Source organism: Arachis hypogaea, chromosome 20 (genome assembly GCF_003086295.3).
Source record: "Arachis hypogaea cultivar Tifrunner chromosome 20, arahy.Tifrunner.gnm2.J5K5, whole genome shotgun sequence".
NCBI classification, from domain to species: domain Eukaryota; kingdom Viridiplantae; phylum Streptophyta; class Magnoliopsida; order Fabales; family Fabaceae; genus Arachis; species Arachis hypogaea.
The window spans coordinates 130,965,968-130,987,823 of record NC_092055.1 but is presented as its reverse complement, the minus strand read 5'-3'; the positions used below and the strand labels follow the sequence as shown (position 1 = coordinate 130,987,823).

Here is a 21,856-nt window from a genome sequence, read left to right as displayed (position 1 = left end):
AATTTGCTTCTTTTTCTGCATCTGTTGCATCTATTTCTGATTCTTCTATTTTTTATTTTGCTATTGAATTTGATGTTGTTCTGGATTTTCCTAATCTGTTCTTGTTCTTATTTTGGATTTTTCTAATCTGTTCTTGTTCTTGTTATGAATCTGTAATTGAAGAATTTGTTAATGGAAGAAGAACAATTCTCTTGGAATAAGAAGAAGAACAAGAAGAATGAAATGGTAAAAAAATGGTATTTTTGTCATTTAGAAAAAAAAATTATTAGAAAGGACGATTTTAAAATGAAATGCAATATTAAGGATAATTCTAAATAAAAAATTACATTAGGACGGTTTCGATTCTGACCCTCAACGTTAGGGACCAAAACAATACTTATCCCTTACTTAAATAAATAACGTACCATATTTCGAGTACTGTGAGCCCAACACAAATATGAGCGTATCTCGGACTATGATGTGTGGAGAATCTGACATATTTATGGTGCACCCGAGTGAGATACGTTGTAGGCCGAAAAACGGATAGTGAGCACCTGAGATGCGTTCAAAAGCTGATTTTGGTCACATCATCCGAGATACGGTCAAAACAGGAATTAGGGTCACAGCACCCGAGATACGTGCAGATACAATTTCAAGTAAATTTTAAATTAGACCAAATTCAAAAATAATTTTAAATTGATATTTTTGAATATAAATTAATTAAATTGATAAATAAAAATTAAATAAATATTATTTAAATAGTAATAAATTATACTAATTTTAAAAATATTAAAATTAGTAAGCAGTTAAAATTTGAATCAGTTCAGTGTTAATCTAATTCTACTCCAAACCGTTGACACCTAGAATTAAGGTAAAATTAATAACCACTTTTAATAACCACATCTAATTCCAATCATATGCTCCTCCTAACAAGTACACTTTTAATTCATGTTGGGAATGTCAGTCAGTCAAACCAAAATCGTCATGAACTGTGGGTGACTCCCATTATTCATCATGATGGGGCTTGGGGGTTGCTTCATCTTGTTGGGAGGAGGAAGCACGTCCATATCATCGTCAAATTTGCCATTGTCATAGTCTTCATCATCCTCATCAAAGTCATCGTCTAATTCGTTATCCGTGAAATCCTCCTCGTCTTCAGGCATGACGAACTTAGCAGCCTTAGCAGCATTTGGGTTCTGATGAGGGGGAGGCTTCATGTCCTTGAATTGAGGAAGCTTTAGATCTTGGAATCCTTTTATCTACTGAAGTTGCTGAAGCTACTGCTGTAGCTGCTATTGTCTCTGAATCTGTTGCTGCTGTTGATGGGGATTTGGTCCTTGCTGACCAACACCATCACCACTACCACTGCACCTTGGGTGGATGTTGGTTGTTTCCTCCACTCTTTTGGTTCTGCTGACCTTTGTTGTTGTTTCCTCCTCTGCCACCTTTGGTGTCGATTTGCATTTTGTTGAAGTGGTTGGAGAGATGGCTATTCTGATTTTGGTTGTTGTTAGGCTTGGGTGCAGCACAGAGCTCGGCATATTTTCCTGATTTTGAAAGGTTCTTGATGAGAACGTTGAGGTCTACATTCCCTGAAACCGTCACCTTCCCCTGCTTTACATCTATCTCAGTTGTAAACACCCTTGATAAATATCATTCAACCTTTCAGATTCATCAGATTTTTCTTTTTCCTCTTCTCAACTATAATAAATAAAAAAGCACAACATTTTCTTTTCTTTTATGTGAATCCGTGTGTAAGTAGCATAAGAGAAGAGCAATACCATCAATTTTCTGCATGATTTTTTTTACTTTCTGCTTGCACCCATCACAGTGTATGTTCACTTTAAGAACACATTTTTGCATGCACAAGCAATCCCAACAGCATACAACAATTTAAGATAGGTTTCAATTATGAAATAAAAACAAACGGCAAAACCAAAAGAAAAGGAAAAACTTCTACTTTATCATAAATGTACAAACTACAGAGCAAATAAACCACACCAATTAACAAGTGCATAAATGCTTCTAAATTAACAGTTGAAATTATCTTTTTGTAACAACAAAGACAGAGGCTTTGAACATGAACAAGTACCTGTGTTCAAATTCTTCTTTACTACTCATTCTTTACACATCATGGCCCACCAAGTTTCAACACACAGCAACATCCTCCACATTTCTCAACCATGAATTTGAAAGCCATCGGCCAATGGTTAGCATCGATGGTACTCACTTCTATGGTAAGTATGGAGGTACTTTGCTTTTGGTTATTGCGCAAGATGGAAACTCGAATATATTTCCCATTGCGTTTGCACTTGTGGAAGGAAAAAATGCGGAGTCCTGGTCTTTTTTCTTGGCCAACCTGTGATAATACGTGACTCCATATGAGAGTATTCTGGTGATCTTTGACAGACACAATGGCATCAAGGCTACACTGAAGGCACCTAATAGTGGTTGGCTACCTCCTCATGCATATCAAGCATTCTACAATCGTCATGTTGCAGCTAATTTCTCCCTCGGTTTCAAGGGACAGGATGCGAAAAGGCTACTTGTGAATGCTGCTTATGCGAAGAGTGAGGCTAAGTTTGACTATTGGTTTGATATTCTGAGGACTGAAAATCTGGCTATATGTGATTGGGCAAACAGAATGGAATACGATAAGTGGACCTAGCACCAGGACAGTAACAGATGCTTCGGTCATATCACCACCAACATATCTGAGTGTGTTAATTCTGTTTTGAAGGGTACAAGAAATCTTCCAGTCACTTCATTGGTAAAGTCCACATACAGACGGCTTGCAGAGCTGTTTGTGATTCGAGGATAGACGATAGAGGCGCAATTGGGGACGGGGCATCAGTTTTGCCAGGCGTTGGTGAAAGCAATAGAGCACAACTTGAGATATTCGAGATGCTTCACTGTCACTCTATTTGGTAGGCATCAGTCTGAGTATACTGTGGCCGAGAAGACTCCTACTAGTAACTTCTCGCGGGTACGTATCGAGTTTTCCTTAGGGATCGTACCTGCGACTGTGGCTACTTTTAGGCTCTCAATTACCCATGTTGCCATGCGATCACATGCTGTGTTTAGTCGCGATTGAACTGGGCTACATATGTTGATGATGTTTACAGTATGACCAAGGTGTTCAACGTACACCGAATAGGGTTTGCACTGCCTATCTAGAAGGACTTTGGCTACTATATGACGATCTCACTGTCATTCTTGATCCTAACATGAGACATGCAAGAGAAAAGCGACGGAGGTTCACCAGAATCCATAATACCATGGATGAGGCCGATCCTACTAGACCGAAGCATTGTGGCCTCTACAGATAGCCTGAGCACACTCGCAGGAATTGCCCTCAGCGAGGCTCAACGGCCGGAGGTGATGCATAGATGTTAAGATGTCTTTCTTTTAGTTTGTGTTGTTCTTGTTGTTGCCGTTTTGTCTTTATTTGAGGTAGTATGAAGTAGTATACTGGTTTAAAAATCATGTAGGTAGCGTTTGAAAGAGAGACCTAGACTGAGAGATTGAGACTAAGAGGCAGATACTGAGAGACTGAGAGACAGAGACTGAAATAAATCTTAGTATTGTGTTTGGTGTAAAGTGGGAGAAAAAGACTAAAATAAGAATGAAACTCTAATTTAATTTGCACAAAGAGTAAACTTAGAATTAATTAATTGTAATGGGGGTATTTTTGGATATAAAATATTATTAAAGTTTCAGTCTCTGTCTCCAAAAATTTCAGTCTCCTGTGTCCCCATCTTTTGGAGGTACTGAAATACTAAAATTCTGGGGAAAGAGACTGAATTTTAGTACCAATCTTTGTGCCAGCAAATATGATATTGAGTTTCAGTCTCTCAGTTTCCATCCTAATACCTCAAAACAAATCCATAGACTTGATCTTTTGGTTTTTCGTTAATTTGATTCCTTTTAGATAGAAAAGATGCAAAAAAAAGTGACCATGAAAGGTGTACATCTAAATGTAAATATAGAAGGCGTACACATAAATAAAAACACATACAAATACACATACATAAGCGGGATACATATAAACAAAAACACACATACGAATAAACATACATAAGCGGGATATTCCTGTTGTTGATCCAACATGGGGAACCACCAGAAGATCCAAGACTGTAGTAGCTGAAGAGGACCAGCCAAGTTGGTGACATTCTTGTTGGCAACTCGACACATGCATCTATACAACTATGCCAATGCAGTTGAACCCCAGCTGTAACTGCCCATCTCATCAAAGTTCACCACAAATGGCAACCACCGAAGGTGAATCTGATTCGCACTCTTGTCACCAAACAGTTGTGTGGATAGCAACATTTTGATGTACGCACGTACATATATGCGAACAATAACATCACTCGCATCGACTGGTAGCACCCTAAACCTCTCATGGAACCTTGTGAAGTAGATTGTCATCTGCTTGACCTTAGTCAGTGGCGGCAGCTCATCGAATAACTCTTGAAATCACTCTCAAGTTGGTCTGCCATCCTCCATAAAGTATTTGAAGTCAGTGAGGCACCCACTCACAGCCTTCCCCATCCATGGGCAACCCCAACTGATACGCCACATCCTGCAGCGTGATGGTGCACTCTCTGAACAACATGTGAAAGGTGTGCGTCTCAGGACGTAGGGGTGGCAATGGGTAGGGTAGGGTAGGGTTTGGATCCAACCCTAACCCTACCCGCGGGTTGAGATTTTTATATAAACTCAACCCTACCCTACCTGCGGGTTGAGAATATCCCAACCCTAATCCTACCCGCTTTTAATCCGCGGGTACCCGACCCTACTCGCGGGTTACAGAAAATATACAATATTATTATATAACTTGATGATAATTTAAAATAGAACTGATTTTTTTGTAAAAAAAAATTTTAAATTATCAATTAATGATTTTCTTTTAGTGGCTAAGAATATTTTGCATTTAGTGAGAGGTCTTTAATTCAACATCCACTTAAAACATATTTTTATATAAGTATATAATATAAACATATATAGAGTGCGGGTTGGTCGGGTAGGGTTGAAGCTCAACCCGCACCCTACCCGACCTGCACGAGAACCCTACCCGCACCCTACCCTACCCACTGCGGATCGGGTTGGCAATCCTACTCGAGCGAGTGGGATCGGGTTGGATACCCGCGGATAGGGTATATATTGCCACCCCTATCAGGACGCCACTTCTCAATGAATGCACTCAGTCGCTTACCATATGCTCATCCAACCAGAACCAATGACTGTTCAGTCTAGTTAAGTAATACAAACCAGCCATTTCCAAATAAGGTATGATCTTATCATGCAAAGGCATATTCTGTTGTCTTCAAATGCTATAAATATACCTACTTGACTGCATCATATGATAAAAATAACTACATCCTAATTAAATTCTAATACATACAAGCCCAAACCATAAATTATTACTAAAAATGACCTAATTCAGTGCAAAAACTACATAGCTGTTACCTAACTAATCTTTTAGAAGTGAGAATAAAAAACATAAAAATCCTAATATATTAAAGCCTAATCAATAAATTACTGATAAAAAAAATTCTAATCAAAGTTCACATACACGAATGTATGTTATCTATCCAATCTTTTAAATACGGAAAAATGGCAAAAACATTACATAACAAAAAAATTTAATTCCACTTACATATTTAATAATTGCGTAAAAAGTATTCTAACCCGGTGCAAAAACTACATAGCTATTATCTGACTAATCTTTTAGAAGTGATAATAAAAAACATAAAATTTTTAATATATTAAAGTCTAATCAATAAATTACTGATAAAAAAAATTCTAATCAAACTTTACATATACGAATGTGTGTTATCTATCCCATCTTTTAAATGTACAAAATCTCTAAAAATGTTACGTAATAAAAAATATTTAATTTCACTTACATATTTAAACAGCTACAACTCTTATAGTTAAAAGAAAACAAACTAAACTTTTCATTGATGCCTTCGGCGACGTGAGCAACCCGTTGAACCGGTACAAATGATTTTCGTCTGCCATGATCCCACTTGAATATGATCTCTCCAAATTTCTCAAATTCTCTCCTAGCCTCGTCCTCCCTCTCTCAAGCCACAATTTTCTCTCTCAAACCAAATGTTTCCTTTCTCTAGCAAATGAAGAATCAGTTGCTGGCTATCGCAATTTTAGCCAACATATACGTAAACTGCTATATCCTCCAGCAGATTAGGGTAGCCGCTGCATAAACCGCTGGACCCTATAATGGTTTATACATTGTTGGATTTTCTTCAAAAACTGCGACACTTGGTAGTGGTTTCTGCATAACACGAAATGCAACATAATTCGTGCTACCCTGTAGCAGATTACGTATGAGTGTAGTAGTTTACATAGAACTAAAATAGGACAAAGATGTAACCTATTTCAGAAAGTTGTAATTGCGTAAATTCGAAATCAATTTGATTTATTTATATAACTAGCCCAAAAAAATATTTTTATATTATTGTATCCTGATAAATATTTTTTTTTCCATAAAATATAAATTATTTTTATTTTTTTTAAAAAAAATTAAAAAAATAATTTAAAAAAAAAATCAAATTCTGTCTTTTTTGGTTTTTTGGGCAACACAGTTGTAGTCTGGTCTTCCCATTGATCCTAAACCCCAACACACGTTCGATCCCACCACCACTATCAATCATCATCATCATCATCATCATCGAAGACGTAGAACACACATCGTAGAACTCACCAAATCCAAAACCTTGTTTTTCTCTCGTTCCTTCTCTTCTGTTTTCATCAGAATCCAACCATAGATCTCCATTTCATGTAAAAACGAAGAAAAAAAAAATCACTTTTTTGTTTTGTTTTTTTCCATCTTCCAAACATGGCCTTCAGCAGCAGACGCAGTGGAAGCTGGGGCCAATCGATTCTTCCATCATCAAACCCAAAATCAAAGGTACCCAGAAAGCAAAGAAGAAGAGCACAGCTCAAAGATTTCATCTTTTCCAATTTCTTCACCATTGGTCTTGTTTTCTCCTTCGCCCTATTCCTCATAATTCTCCTCCGATTTGGGGTTCCCAAACCCATCACATCACACTTCAGGGGTCGTTCTTCTCGATACAGAAAACCCTTAAGCAGAAAACCGGTTCTTCTCAAAGGAAACAGCAATGTTAACTACACTGCCATGGCTGCAAGTGTTGATATCACTACCAAAGCTCTCTATGACAAGATTGAGTTCTTGGATGTTGATGGTGGCGCTTGGAAGCAAGGTTGGAGTGTTACTTATAAAGGGAATGAGTGGGATAATGAGAAACTGAAGGTTTTTGTTGTTCCTCATTCGCATAATGATCCTGGTTGGAAGCTCACTGTGGAGGAGTATTATGATCGCCAATCGCGGCATATACTTGATACCATTGTTGAAGCACTTAGAAAGGTGACAAAGAAAAACTCCGATCCTTTTGTTTTATTTTATTTTTGTATTCTTGTATTTCCATTGTTGCTTGGCTCTATAACATTATAGTATCGTTTGATGCATGTAACAGACACTACTTAGTAGGATAAGGTTTATCTTATGTATAGTTGTTTGTTGCTTGTATTAAAATATAGGTTTAGAAGACGATGAATTTTGATACATCGACGGTATAAACTTTTTTGCATTCTCATGTGAATATGATCATATTGTTGCTCTATGTGTGATTCTTGAGGTAACAATAAGTGATTAGGTGAATGTGTGAAAGTGGCAATGTTATGTTAACAAGCTTTAGTCTAACCAGCAATTTCCGATTTTGAACAGCTTAGCTAGCTATATAGCATGTACTTACCAAAAAAACGGTTATAGTGTTGTTGGTTGAATAAGTTTGACTTTTGGTTAATGTGAAGTGATATGAACTCTGTCTATGCATTACTATATTTTCTTGAATAATTTGGAGTGGCTGAATAAGTGTGTATCTGGAATTCTACTTGGAACTCCAAAACCCTGGTTTTGATGCCTCAAGATGGGAAACGAAACATCGATGTATGTTGGTGTTCTGAGAGGGGGATTGATAAGGGCAAAAATTTTGTTGATTGTAAGCCCTCTATTCCGTATATGGTTCTGTTTTCAGTTGACTCCGCCAGTTCGTGCTTGCTGTCATGCTGGCGCAGGGCTTTGGTCCTTACCATTGTTAACCATCTTTAGTCTTCAGTTTGAAAGGAACCTGAATTTTGAGATTGACTAGGTAATTTGGATATGCAGGATTCTCGCCGGAAGTTCATATGGGAAGAGATGTCATACTTAGAGAGATGGTGGAGGGATGCCTCGAATGACATGAAGGAAGCATTCACCAATTTAGTAAATAATGGGCAACTAGAAATTGTTGGAGGTGGCTGGGTGATGAATGATGAGGTAATTTATTTTTATTTAACTCTGAATATAGCTTCATTCCTATCAATAAAGTGCATGCTCTAGAAACATTCCTGATTTCTTTTTTTTTTTTTTAGTAAAAAAGGGAGCGTAATTCTCGATAGAATATTTAAGTTTAAATAATAATCTCTTTAAAACTGCTCCATTGTTAAAGTCCTAACGCTAATCCTCAGAATCTAACTTTTATGTTTATTCTCCTCTATGCAGGCGAATTCCCATTATTATGCTATAATTGAACAGGTATGCTGAAAGATTTGTCTTCTTTATGCTTGCATATATGTGGTGTTGTTGTATTAATGTATTTTTTTCTGTTGATCATTATTCATTATTTCAATAATAGGAACAGTCCAATATACTTTCCTACTAACTTCTGTGAGTATGCATGATTGGCTGTCATGTGATGGATATTATTGCTTCCACACTTTTTAGCTTATTCAGTTAAGTCACTAAGTAAATGGTTCTTTATTTAGGAATGCAACAAGTGATCTATTATTTGCCTAAATATACTACTGATGATCAAATTTAAAGTCACCACGTTTCTCTTTTGTGCTTATTAATAATTTATTTGGGCATCATAATGTGATATGAAGTTTGATGAAATATATGTTTGAGATGTATTTATTGATGCTCCTCAACCAAATAAGTTTTTATTGATGCTTTTAAATATTTTTACTATCAATCTTTTAACAAAGGTTTCTTTTTGTATTTTGGCAACAATGTTATCTTAGTTGGTGTTTTACCCACCCATTATTTGGATAAAACAGTCTTATATTTATTTTAAGATTCTATGATCTGTGATGTATTTTCATAAGTTTTATCTTTCAAAGTGGCATCTAAGATATAGTGCTGTTGCAATTAGTAACGCTAAATAAGTTTCAACTCTTCCTAACCCAATAATACTGTGTATCTTGGTCATGTCAACTTGTATAAATCTTAACTCTTTGCAATACAATCGAACTCAGTGTCAATGGAATACGATTTCTATTTGGGTTTGTCGATGTACTTAGTACTCATTTATCAGAAGAACAAATTATGTTTCCATTGTTCAATCTGTCAATCATGTGATTTCATGTTCGTGTCAAACTACAACCCTTTAGCTCTAGAGATTTGTTATTCGATCGTGGTACTTAATCTTTGTAAAATTATGTATCAGGTGACAGAAGGCAACCTGTGGTTGAATGAAACCCTTGGGTTCATTCCAAAAAATTCTTGGGCGATAGATCCATTTGGTTATTCAGCTACCATGGCATACCTTTTGCGTCGTATGGGTTTCGACAACATGCTTATCCAGAGGACCCATTACGAGCTGAAGAAAGAACTTGCGTGGCATAAGAATTTAGAATACATATGGCGTCAGAGCTGGGATGCAGAGGAAACAACTGATATTTTTGTCCACATGATGCCCTTTTATTCATATGATATACCTCATACATGTGGCCCCGAGCCTGCAGTTTGTTGTCAATTTGACTTTGCACGCATGCCCGGTTTTCCTTATGAACAGTGCCCATGGAGAATAAATCCCGAGGAAACCACTCAGGATAATGTTCAGGAGAGAGCACTTAAGCTCCTGGATCAATATAAGAAAAAATCTACTTTGTACCGAACCAACACTCTTCTTATTCCTCTCGGTGATGATTTTCGCTATATTAATATTGAGGAAGCAGAAGCCCAATTCAGGAATTACCAAATTTTATTTGATTATATTAATTCAAATCCCAGTCTGAATGCGGAGGCAAAATTCGGCACTTTGGATGATTACTTTCAAACCCTGCGTGAGGAGTCAGAGAGAATAAATTATACTGTTCGCGGTGAAATAGGATCTAGTATAGTTGAAGGTTTTCCTTCTCTGTCAGGTGATTTTTTTACCTATTCTGATCGGGAAAAAGATTACTGGAGTGGTTATTATGTTTCACGGCCCTTCTTCAAGGCTGTGGATAGGGTACTAGAGCAGACACTTCGTGCCACAGAAATGATGGTAGCCCTAGTACTCGGAATATGTCATAGATCAAATTGTGAGAAACTGGGAACGGGGTTTTCGTATAAGTTAACTGCGGCAAGAAGGAACTTGGCTCTTTTTCAGCATCATGATGGGGTAACTGGTACTGCTAAAGATCATGTGGTTATGGACTATGGTATGCGGATGCACACTTCATTACAGGACCTGCAGCTTTTTATGTCAAAGGCCATTGAGCCTCTTCTCGGTATCCGCTTTGAGAAATTAGATGTAACTCCGGCTCAGTTTGAGCCGTCATTGGTGAGAACTAAATATGATGCTCAGCCATTGCATAAAGTGATTGGTATTCGGGAGGGTGTTTACCAAACAGTGGTACTTTTCAATCCTTTGGAGCAAACCAGAGAAGAAGTTGTAATGGTTGTTGTTGACAGTCCTGATGTTACTGTAGTTGATTCTAACTGGAGTTGCATTCAAAGCCAAATTTCTCCGGATTTGCAGCATCATAATAGCAAGATCTTTACCGGGAAGCATCGGCTTCACTGGGAAGTCTCCATTCCTGCAATGGGGTTGGAGACTTATTACATTTCGCATGGTTTTGATGGCTGTGCAAAGGCAGTGCCTGCAAAATTGAAAATTTTCTCCAAATCTGGTTCCGTTCCCTGTCTTACTCCGTACTCTTGCTCAGAAACACAAGGTGATGTGGCTGAAATTGAGAATCAGCATAAAAAACTTACCTTTGATGTGAGGAATGGTCTGTTGCAGAAGATATCCTTGAAACATGGTTCTCCAACTACTGTAAATGAGGAAATCGGTATGTATACTAGTTCGGGTGGAGCATACTTGTTCAAACCTAGGGGTCATGCTCAGTCTATTATCGAAGAAGGCGGACAATTGCTGATCTCAGAAGGCCCTTTGATGCAGGAAGTATACTCGTACCCGAAAACAGGTTGGGCGGATTCTCCCATTTCTCATAGCACTCGCCTATATAATGGAGAGAATACAGTCCAAGGGTTTGTTGTTGAAAAGGAATATCATGTGGAGATGAATAGCCATGCTTTCAATGATAGAGAGATGATAGTTAGATACAAAACAGATGTTGATAATAACAGGATATTTTATTCTGATTTGAATGGATTTCAGATGAGCCGACGGGAAACTTATGATAAGATCCCCCTGCAAGGCAATTTCTACCCTATGCCGTCTCTTGCATTCATTCAAGGATCCAGTGGCTCACGGTTTTCTGTCCACTCTCGGCAATCACTGGGTGCAGCAAGCCTTCAAGAAGGATGGCTAGAGATAATGCTTGACCGTCGCCTGCCTAGAGATGATGGCCGTGGTCTCGGCCAAGGAGTGACGGATAACCGTGTGATGAATGTTGTCTTCCACATAACTTTGGAACGTAACGTTTCTGCCGTCACAAATTTGGGTTCCAGCTCTTTTGCTTTTAGCCCTTCTCTTTTCTCTCACCGAGCCGGTTCTCACTTGAACTATCCACTACATGCATTCATTTCCAAGAAGGCTCTGGACCTATCCGCAAAGCCACCACCTAGATCATTTTCTCCTCTGGCTGCTCCATTGCCATGCGATTTGCACATAGTAAACTTAAAGATTCCCAGGCCCCTAAAGTTTTTGCAGCAAACACCAGAAGGTTCTAGATTTTCCATAATTCTGCACAGGAGACATTGGGATTCTTCATACTGCCGGAAGGGAAGATCACAATGCACCAACCTGGCCGAAGACCCTGTGAACCTGTTCTCCATGTTCAAAGATCTTGCAGTCGTGAAGGTCAAAGCAACTTCCTTGAATCTTCTCCATGAGGACCCGGAAATAATGGGATTCACGGAGCAGTTTGGAGATCTTGCGCAAGAGGGGCACGTTGTCATGTCGCCCATGGAACTGCAAGCATACAAGTTGGATCTGCGGCCACCACTACAATAGAATCATCATCACTAAGCCTTTTTGCCGCTGATTTAAGCCGAATTGCAAGGAACGGTAAGAATGAACTATTCTCAAACCGCTTTCTCATGTAACCATTGTGTTTAAGGCAGTGCAGGTGAAAACACAATTTGAGGTAAAATTCAAGGAAAGAGGAACGGCTTCGGCCGAGGAAGTGTGACCGGAGACTTTTGTAGATTGCCTCTTAGTAAAAATGTATGAGCTGATAGCACCTTGCGGCTTCTTGTTTGTTTTAGTATGTTTCTGTAGCATTTATGTTTATGTTTTCTTGAACTTAGTTTAAAACAAAAAGGGTGAATTTTGCTTTATTGGCTTGCATGTTATTGTAGAACACTTCTCTTGAGGGAGGTTAGTGATACATGTACAGATCTAATACCTCTATGTATGCTAAAGCAGTTAGTTCTTTCTTTGGTTGTAGGCTCAAGAAGTTAGCAATGTTGAACATTGACATGATTGTAGTTTTTGACTCTTCATTCATGATGAGCACTATGAATGATGCTTGAACATTATGAATGATGTTCTGTTTAGAATTTTATTGCAACACAAATTGGTTGTAGCCACAGCAACAAGTAGATTGAAATGCTTTAAAATACATGATGAAGAAGACATTGAGTTAAAATTATTCTATCCAAATGACATTGCAAGCTATAGAGCTAAATGATTATGCTTCTTGAACCTACAATATGTTTTTTCCCTTCAACAATCAAACACAGGTATCTCAATTGGATATGAATGGATTATACCAGACCATGCATTCCTTTCATTTGGATCAATGTTAGCAATGCATTTCCATGCTGCACTGTTACACTTGAATCCACTTCCAAATCCAATTTGCCAAACCCTATCTCCTTTCTTTACTTTTCCTTTTGCCTCCAAATAGCACAGTTCATACCATACAGAAGAAGATGAAGTGTTGCCGAATCTATACAATGCCATCCTAGATGCTTCTCCGTCTTCCTTCTGCAGCTTCAAACTCTCTTCTATGGCGTCAATAACCGATTTTCCCCCTGCATGAATGCAAAAATGCTCGAACGCCTTCCTGAAATTCGGTAGATAGATTTTTTTCTGGTCCCCTGATGGCAAGAGTTTTGTTTGAATTGCTGACCATACGTAGCGAAGCAGCTCAGAATATGGTAGGACAAGAGGGCCTAGCTCTCTCATGTTGGTCCTCAAAGCCGACGCAGCAACACGAAGAAGCTCACGTGACAAGGAAACACCAACGACACCATCTTTATCAGGATCCTGGTACACAGATTTGTATGCTTTTTCGTCTGATCCTAAATGGGTTCTCACAAGATGTTGAAGTTCATACTTGGCAATTTTCTTGTCCTGTTTTCTGTTAGAAATCAAGATTGCTGCTCCCCCCATTCGGAACAACACGTTCGTCATGATCTTGGACTTCGATTTCCCTTGGTATCCATTCGGAGCTATAGCCTCCGTGGTTAGAACCAAAGCCAATGAGTTCTTATGAACTCTGAGAAGATCTTTCACCAAGCTTATCGACAATATTCCGGCGCTGCAGCCCATTCCGCTGAGGTTGAAACTCTTTATGTTGCTTCTGAGTCCAAATCTGTTAATGATCATGGATGGAATTGAGGGTGTGGGACAGAACAAGCTGCAATTTGAGACAAGGATGTCAATGCTTTTGGGATGAACGTTGTGCTTGGACAAAAGGTCTTTAACAATTTCGAAAAGAACCATTTCCATTTCTGCAACTCCATTCCTCAAAGAACAATTTGGTGGGATTTCATGAACTGGTGGTGGCATGCATGACTCATCTCCAATCCCTGATCTTTCCAACACTCTCATTTCAAAGTCTAAGATATCTTGGTCAAAGTTGCAAAATTCAGAGTGTTCTACGAAATGGGAGTGAGGAACTCTTAAATGATTAGGAGGTGAATAACAAACATAGTCAACAAGGTAGACACCATTGGATCTCAAATAAAAGAAAAGGGATATCAAAATTATTGACACAATTGCAAAGTATTGTGTCACATAGATTGAGCCATCACATATGAGAGAAAAATATTTGCATACAAGAGTTTCCATGGTCATAATAAGCTTATAATAATTTTGTGTGTTTCATATATTATTACTTCAAATGTAAAGAACCACTTCATTTTAGTAAGTAAGAAAGAAGTTTTGTTTTGTTGTTATTCAAGAAAGTGGTTTCAAAATGCAACTACTCTTATCTCTTTAGTCTTTTCTCATGCATATTGGCATCCTGTTTGCGTGACCTACATTTCATACAGCAAAAAATAATCATAACATTCGTGTTGCATTCCATTTTCTAGGGAAATTGACCCTAATATGTGATAGTCACAATGTTTGTGTGACACTTTGAGCTAACCATATAACATTAAAAATGGAGTAAATGATAGAACTAACCTTAGTTGAGTTCGTATGGTTAAACCTTAAACACTAAATCATAAATTTTACATTTCAAATTTTAAACCCTAAATTTTGTATTTGACAAAGTATTTGTGTATTTAATCCAAATCTTTGTGAAAATATTTGAATAATTATTTAAAAAATATATAAAAAATAGCAATGTCTCATTTTTTTATCATATTTATAAAAGAATGCATTAAAATTAATTTCTAATTTTTTTTGAGAATATATATTTAATATCTAATAATTTTTATAACATTTTTAAATCTTTCAAAAATTTATTTGCCAATAGTATCTTTCGAGATAATTTTTTCCAGCAATATAAAGTTTTGTACTATTTTAATAACTTATTCATAATTTTATATATCGAAGTCTTCCATATTTCTCATATATATATATATATATATATATATATATATGGCAACAAAAATAATTTTTCTTTTTATTAATTTCATAAACTGTATATTCAGAAAAAAAAATATAATTAAATAACTTAATAGAAAATTTAAACTATTAATACATCCAAATTAAACTCTAAAACTAAAGAAATCAACAAAGTTTATGGGATTGAAATTTTCTCATTTTTCTCAAGGGTAAACGTTATCCTATTCCTCATGCATCTAGGTTTTTCCTCTCCAATCTTTCTTTTGCATGTGCTTGAACTAACTCACTTTTTGTGACATATGCTCATAGATAAGATATGAGTGGTTTCGTATTTGTTCATTCGAATACCTGAAAAATCTTGATCATGTGAGCGGTGTTTATACCACACATACACCAAATAACATGAAAAATAAAACTTCCCCTACTAATGCTTTCATCATAAATAAGACTTAAACAAAATCTAAAATTTTCTTCCTTAGTGTTTGGGACATGTCTATCTTCTCTTTTTAATTTTTTAAGTTGAATTAACTTCTCCATGCAATTGCCAAATCCCGTTGGTCCAAAGCTGCTAATATCTAGAAAGACCATTTCTATTACAAGTTTTAATATTATTCTTCCCTTTTTTATGTGTACATCAACTTTTACTATTCTACTATATGATTACTTTAGCACATATAATACAGTCTTTTGCTTTTCTGGGCACACACTTTAGCATAATCTTGTTATCCAAGTTTGTGCCGTGTGAGACCCACACGATACTGCAAAATAAATAAATAAAATAAAATAAAATAACTGTCAATTTAGGCTGCATTAGCAATTTAGCACACCATATTCATATGCAAAATTTGCTAAGCACACCCATCATCCTTCTAATTACTTGTGCCGATTGTGTCGCCAATGCCGCAAATATAGATTTATGCTGATTTTATAAGAAACCTAAATATCGTTAATTATATTACTATCATTATCATATGATATAGTCATTGTAGGCTTCGCTAAGAAATCCTTCTGTGAGTTGGCACATGAAAAAGTAAACCCATATATATACTGGCCATCTTTCTTTTGCTGAAATCCACTATATCATGTCATGTGTGCCAATTCAATTCCAAACAAACCCCACCAATCCATTATCGTTAATTTCTCCTAGAAAATCATAACTCATAGGAAAAGTTTAATATATGAATAAATTATATAATCTCAAATAAGTCACAATTCACAAAACATTTCTTTCATGCTTGTCACAACATACTTGTTACCTAAAATACAATTAAAATTACAATATATAAATTATATAATATATAAAAATATTAAAAAGAATTATACGTTAAATCTATCTCATATTCTTATTATATATTAGTTATTAGCCGTATACTATGTCATTAAATTACCAAAAAAAATCGTATTAACATGGTGAGACCCTCAGCAAAAAGTAGGGGGAAAAACAAACAAAAAATATTACATAATTTGAAAACCAAATTCATAAAATAAAAAAATAAAATAATACTCTAAATAGTTAAATATCATTAAAATTGATATTAAAAGGGGTGCAAATTACGACCAACCCCATTGACATTTGCAAAAATTCCAATCAACTCCTGCCTATAAGGCAACACCGACTTCCAACCGCTCTTTCCATCACGCTCCCCGGACGCGCCGCCGTAACCGTCACCAGATCCCGCCTTCGCCGCCGCAACCTTGCTTGTCCTCTTGCTCGTAACTCCAAACACAAAATCACGCTTCTTATCAAGATCACTACCACTACCACCGTCACCGTTACCGTTACCGTTACCACTGGTACTACCCCTATTCTTGTTACCCTTTCCATCGCTGTGGCTCCTAAGAAGAAGTTCTCGAATCTTCCACCGCTTCGAAGAAGAGGTGCCAGTGGAGTTGCTCTTCTTGTTATTCCGGTCCCTCGCAGCTACTTTCGCGTTATTTGGATTCCAAACGCAGTACGTTCCTTCGGGAACTCTTTCGAGACTGTTATCGTCGTCCACGACGCTGTCGTTTTCAGACGAACACGATTCCTCGAACATCAGCATCCTTAGAGGCAAACGACGCTGAATCGTTGTGGAAGCATCGTCGTAATTAACGGGAACGGGAGCCTCTTGTTGAGAATAAACCGAAGAAACGACGGCGTTGTTGATGTCGTTTCTTAAAGGAGCGCCGAAGAGAGGGTACATGTACAGAGGCCTGATCTGACCGTTGTAGAAAATGTCATCTGCAGAAATTGGCGAAGTGTTTTGTTCTCTTGAAACGAACGTGAACTCGAAGTCATCGTCGTCGTTTTGGTTGGCTTTGTCGTCGTTTTGGTGGGGGTGGTTGTCGTTTTCATTTTCCCAGGGCGGGAAGAGCGAGTCGTCGTCGTCTTCGAGGACGGAAGCGGCGTCGTTTTGGTGAGGGTTTTGGCGGAGCTCGTTGATGACGCGGGCGGCGATATCGGCGAGAGTTTCGGAGGAGTAGCTGCTGAAGCTGGGAGATGGTGACACGTGTAAAGAAAAAGAAGAAGAAGAAGAAGAAGAAGGTTCATGTTGTTGCATCATGGCAGGCACTTTTGCTTTGAAGAATGCGGTTCCGTTTTGGCTTTACCTTTATTTTTTAACGCAGAGAGAGAAATAACGATGAAAAGAAGGAAAGAGCGAAAGAGAGTTTGGTTGAAATGAAGGAAAGTGTGTGGCGGTTGTGAAATGGGATATGTCATATATAGGGTGTGAACGTGAATGTGAATGTGAATGGCAAGGGTTGTGGAACTTGTTTATTAGCTTAGATTTTTTATTTTGGGAATTTTTTTAAAATTTTTAATTTTGTTTTCATGTGTATATATATATATATATATATATATATATATATATATATATAAGACACAGATTCTAAAAGACTAACCAGTAGTTAGAGTTCATAATTTACTAGTAAAGTGGTCTATATAAGTTTAGTTTAGAATATTTTATTCGGTTTTACTGTTTTTTTATTACTATCTTTAATGATATTTTTTTAAGTCTGTTAGGTGGTTATTATTATTTTTCTCAACAAATAACGAATATTTATAGAACATTTTAAAGTACTAATATCAAAATAAAAAAACCAATAACAAAAACAAGAATGTATCAGTAGGGATTTACATGATTTAGTTAATTTAAAAATTAAATTTATTTTTTATTTAACCAAAAAATTAATTTTAGTTAATTAACCAAATTAATTTTATATGATAAAATTGATTATTAACTGACTAAAAAATTAAAAAAATTGATTTTTAATTAGTTATAAAAATAAAAATTGATTTTAAAAAATAACTGATTTTTAAAAAAAAATGGTTTTTGTACTAAAAAAAACAAAAAATTTGGTTTTTATTAAAAAACCAGTTTTTACAAAAATGACCATTCTTTTAAATTGAATTTTTAATCTAAAAAATTGAAATTAGAATTTTTTTAAATTTGGTTTTAGTAACCAGTTAAAAACTAAATTTTTTTAATTTGATTTTGATTAAATTATTTTAAAAAATATAAATATAATTTTTTAAATTATTCTATTAAATTGATTAATCAAAATATAATTATAATTTTTTAATCAATTAATCACATTTTAATTTTTTTATGTACACCTCTATGTAGTAGTAAAAAACTTTAAGTATCGTGCTTATTTTGATAAAGTTGTAAAGATGCGAAAAATATAATGATTTATGCATATATATTTTTTTTATTAATAAATAAGTATATGTAATTATATATGTATACGTGTGTGTAGAAAAAATAAATAAATATTCATATGTAATTATATTTGTGTAAAATTAATAATCAATAATTGTTAAATAATTTGATAAATTTAATTATTTATTTACTATATAAAAATTTATTTTATTGATTTTGTTTAATGAAAGTTGTTAATTATTACTATTATTATTATTATTATTATTATTATTATTATCACAAGACCTATAACTTAGAGTTTTCCTAGCTATTTTATTTTATAATAAATGAATCAAGGTGAACTGGTGAACATGTAAAACAGAGAAAATAGATCATCATCGTTGGGGGAAAAAATTTACACGAGCACATGATCTAGAATACCTGCAAAAGAGAAATCAAGCTTGGATTTCCTAAACAAAAATTGTTACTGATTCGTCACCTCAATCCTCGGCCACCCGAAAAGTTTGGCATGCGAGTAGATAAGATCGACCTCACTTATTTGAAACAAAGGAAACATGCCCAACAAACTTAATTACTAAAACAGAATATCATAACCAATCTACAAACTCAAACTTATCCACAGTAAATGGGTAAAACAGCTTTTATAAAGCCAAACTAATATTCTCGGCTAAAGATCAGGTTCTATTCTCAGTCTTCTATTCTTTACTTAACTGATTCACTAAAGATTATTATTGACTTGAGCGTCGGAGTATCTTTTGCAGGTATTCCCGCTGCGGTGTTCGATCCTGGCCGACGTATAGTTCTTCCTCTCAAACAGTCGCCTGCTCAGAATTGCTAAAGCTCGGCCACCCCAATACCAGGACGAAACACTTGGTGCCCACCGTGGGGCCCGGAATATATCTGACCTCACCATCAATTTTATTTTGTTTCTTACCTTGTTTTGCAGGATTCCCGGTCCTCGGACATGGCTGACAATGAAAACCCTCAACCCACACAAGCAGAGCTCCTAGCTCAAATCGCCGAACTCCAGGCGGAGGTGCAGAGGATAGCTGAACTGTCCGCACAGAACAATGAAAAGCACGAAGGAGAAAGTTCGAAAAGCTCGGTGCAAGGCAACACAGATCCCCTTAACATCACTCCACCAAAAGAGAAGCTCATCCTCGAAAACCCCTTTTTTGACGAGATCACTAAGTTCCAGATGCCGAAAAACTTTTACTACCTACGGCACTGGAGCCATACAAAGGGTTCGGTGACCCCCGAGCTCATGTCAAAAAGTTTCAATCCATGATGTTTTTTAACGGCGCTAACAACGAGCCCGTGCTTTGTTGAGCTTTTCCTACTTATCTTGATGGTGCTACATTACTGTGGTTTTCTAAACTGTCTGCAGGTTCAATTTCCTCTTTTGAGGAACTGGCGAGATCCTTTATTGACTACTTTGCTGCATCGAGAATATACGTCCATGGATCAGACTACCTAGGCACGATCAAGCAAGGCCAACACGAGAGCTTAAAGGCCTACATGACCAGGTTTGCCGAGGCTACTATGGAGATCCAAGACTTGGATCCGGCTGTCCACTTACATGCCCTCAAAGCCGGCCTCCGACCAGGCAAGTTCCGGGAAACCATTGCGATAACAAAACCAAAAACACTGGAGGAGTTCCGAGAAAGGGCTGCAAGTCAAATGGAGATTGAAGAACTCCGCGAGGCCCAAAAGCCGGACAGACAACCACAACGGAGGGATGAGGAAAAAGCTTTCAGATCACCAGGCAACAAGGATACAAAGAGTCCCTTCAAGCTCACACCAAAATACAACACGTATACCAGATTCAATACCAAGAGAGAAAACATCATCAAAGAGATTCTGAATGCCAAAATTGTGAAGCCACCAGCCCGAGCAGGGAACTACCAAGACCAACGGTTCGTAGATAAAAGCAAGCATTGTGCCTTCCACCAGAAGTTCGGCCATACCACGGACGACTGCATCGTTGCAAAAGACCTGCTAGAAAGACTGGCACGCCAAGGGCTCTTAGACAAATATGTCAAAGGTCAGAAAGCCAGAGGGGCAAACTCGGACAGAAACGAGCACAAACAAGCAGTGACAGATAAGAACAAAAAAGAACAGACAACTCATGATCCGTCAAGAGGAATCATCAGCCACATATCAGGAGGATACGTAGGCAGAGGTGAAACAAACTTGGCCAGAAAATAAAGCTATAGGGCGATGCTAGCAATCGAGGGAACAGTGCAGCCAAAGAAGGAGGAGGACCCATATGTCACAATATCCTTCAATCAATCAGACTTCAGATCGGCAAGCCCTAACCTCAACGACCCAGTAGTTATCTCTATACAGGTTGGAGAGCTGTTGGTAAGGAAAGCACTGCTGGACCCAGGTAGTAGCGTTGATGTTTTGTTTTATTCTACCTTTAAAAAGATGAAGTTGTCAGAAAAACTAATACAGCTCTCCTCGGGAGAGCTAATTGGGTTCTCCGGAGAGAGGGTCCCCATCATGGGACACATATGGCTAACGACCACAATGGGAGAGATCCCTATGTCAAAGTCCATTGATATTCAGTACCTAATAGTAGACTGTTATAACCCTTATAATATTATAATTGGGAGACCTGCCTTGAATATATTCAAAGCGGTAGTGTCCACGTTACACCTGTGTGTTAAGTTTCCAGTGCAGAAAAACAGAATAGCAACAGTGTACGTTGATCACCAAGAAGCTCGGCAGTGCTACAATGCTAGTCTAAAGCAAATCCAAACGAAACAAATAGCTCGGCCCCAAGTCCAAGTGATACACAATGCTAGTCTAAAGCAAATCCAAACGAAACAAATAGCTCGGCCCCAAGTCCAAGTGATACACAATTCTGCCGAAACCACAATGCTAGCCGATCTCGACCCAAGAGAAGACCTCGGCGAGCGACCTCAACCAATGGACAACCTGCATCGAGTAACATTAACAGCAGATGAAAAGTAGTATACTCACATCGGAAAAGCACTGGAGGGGGATGAGCGAACAAAACTCATACACATACTGCGCCAGAATGCCGACCTATTCGCGTGGACGCCGGACGACATGCCGGGAATAAGCCCAGAGGTTATCTGCCACAAACTAGCGATTGATAAGACAGTCCGACCAGTGGCGCAAAAGAAGCGAAACCTC

The 21,856-nt window shown here is 37.2% G+C and overlaps 3 protein-coding genes across 3 annotated transcripts; 1 reads left to right on the top strand and 2 right to left on the bottom strand.

The window, feature by feature from the left end:
- Positions 1–6,571: 6,571 nt before the first annotated feature.
- On the top strand, positions 6,572–12,802 carry LOC112784225 (alpha-mannosidase 2). The gene is made up of 4 exons (XM_025827364.3): positions 6,572–7,393; positions 8,195–8,344; positions 8,570–8,602; positions 9,516–12,802. Exons 1-4 carry the CDS (start codon positions 6,845–6,847, stop codon positions 12,252–12,254), a joined length of 3,471 nt encoding a protein of 1,156 aa, XP_025683149.1. The 5' UTR covers positions 6,572–6,844; the 3' UTR covers positions 12,255–12,802.
- Positions 12,789–14,431, bottom strand: LOC112784226 (3-ketoacyl-CoA synthase 7-like). The gene has a single exon (XM_025827366.3). It carries the CDS (start codon positions 14,325–14,327, stop codon positions 12,969–12,971), a length of 1,359 nt encoding a protein of 452 aa, XP_025683151.1. The 5' UTR covers positions 14,328–14,431; the 3' UTR covers positions 12,789–12,968.
- A 1,936-nt stretch (positions 14,432–16,367) lies between these two features.
- On the bottom strand, positions 16,368–17,837 carry LOC112784367 (uncharacterized). The gene has a single exon (XM_025827546.3). The coding sequence runs from the start codon at positions 17,588–17,590 to the stop codon at positions 16,583–16,585; it is 1,008 nt and encodes a 335-aa protein (XP_025683331.1). The 5' UTR covers positions 17,591–17,837; the 3' UTR covers positions 16,368–16,582.
- Positions 17,838–21,856: the final 4,019 nt, after the last annotated feature.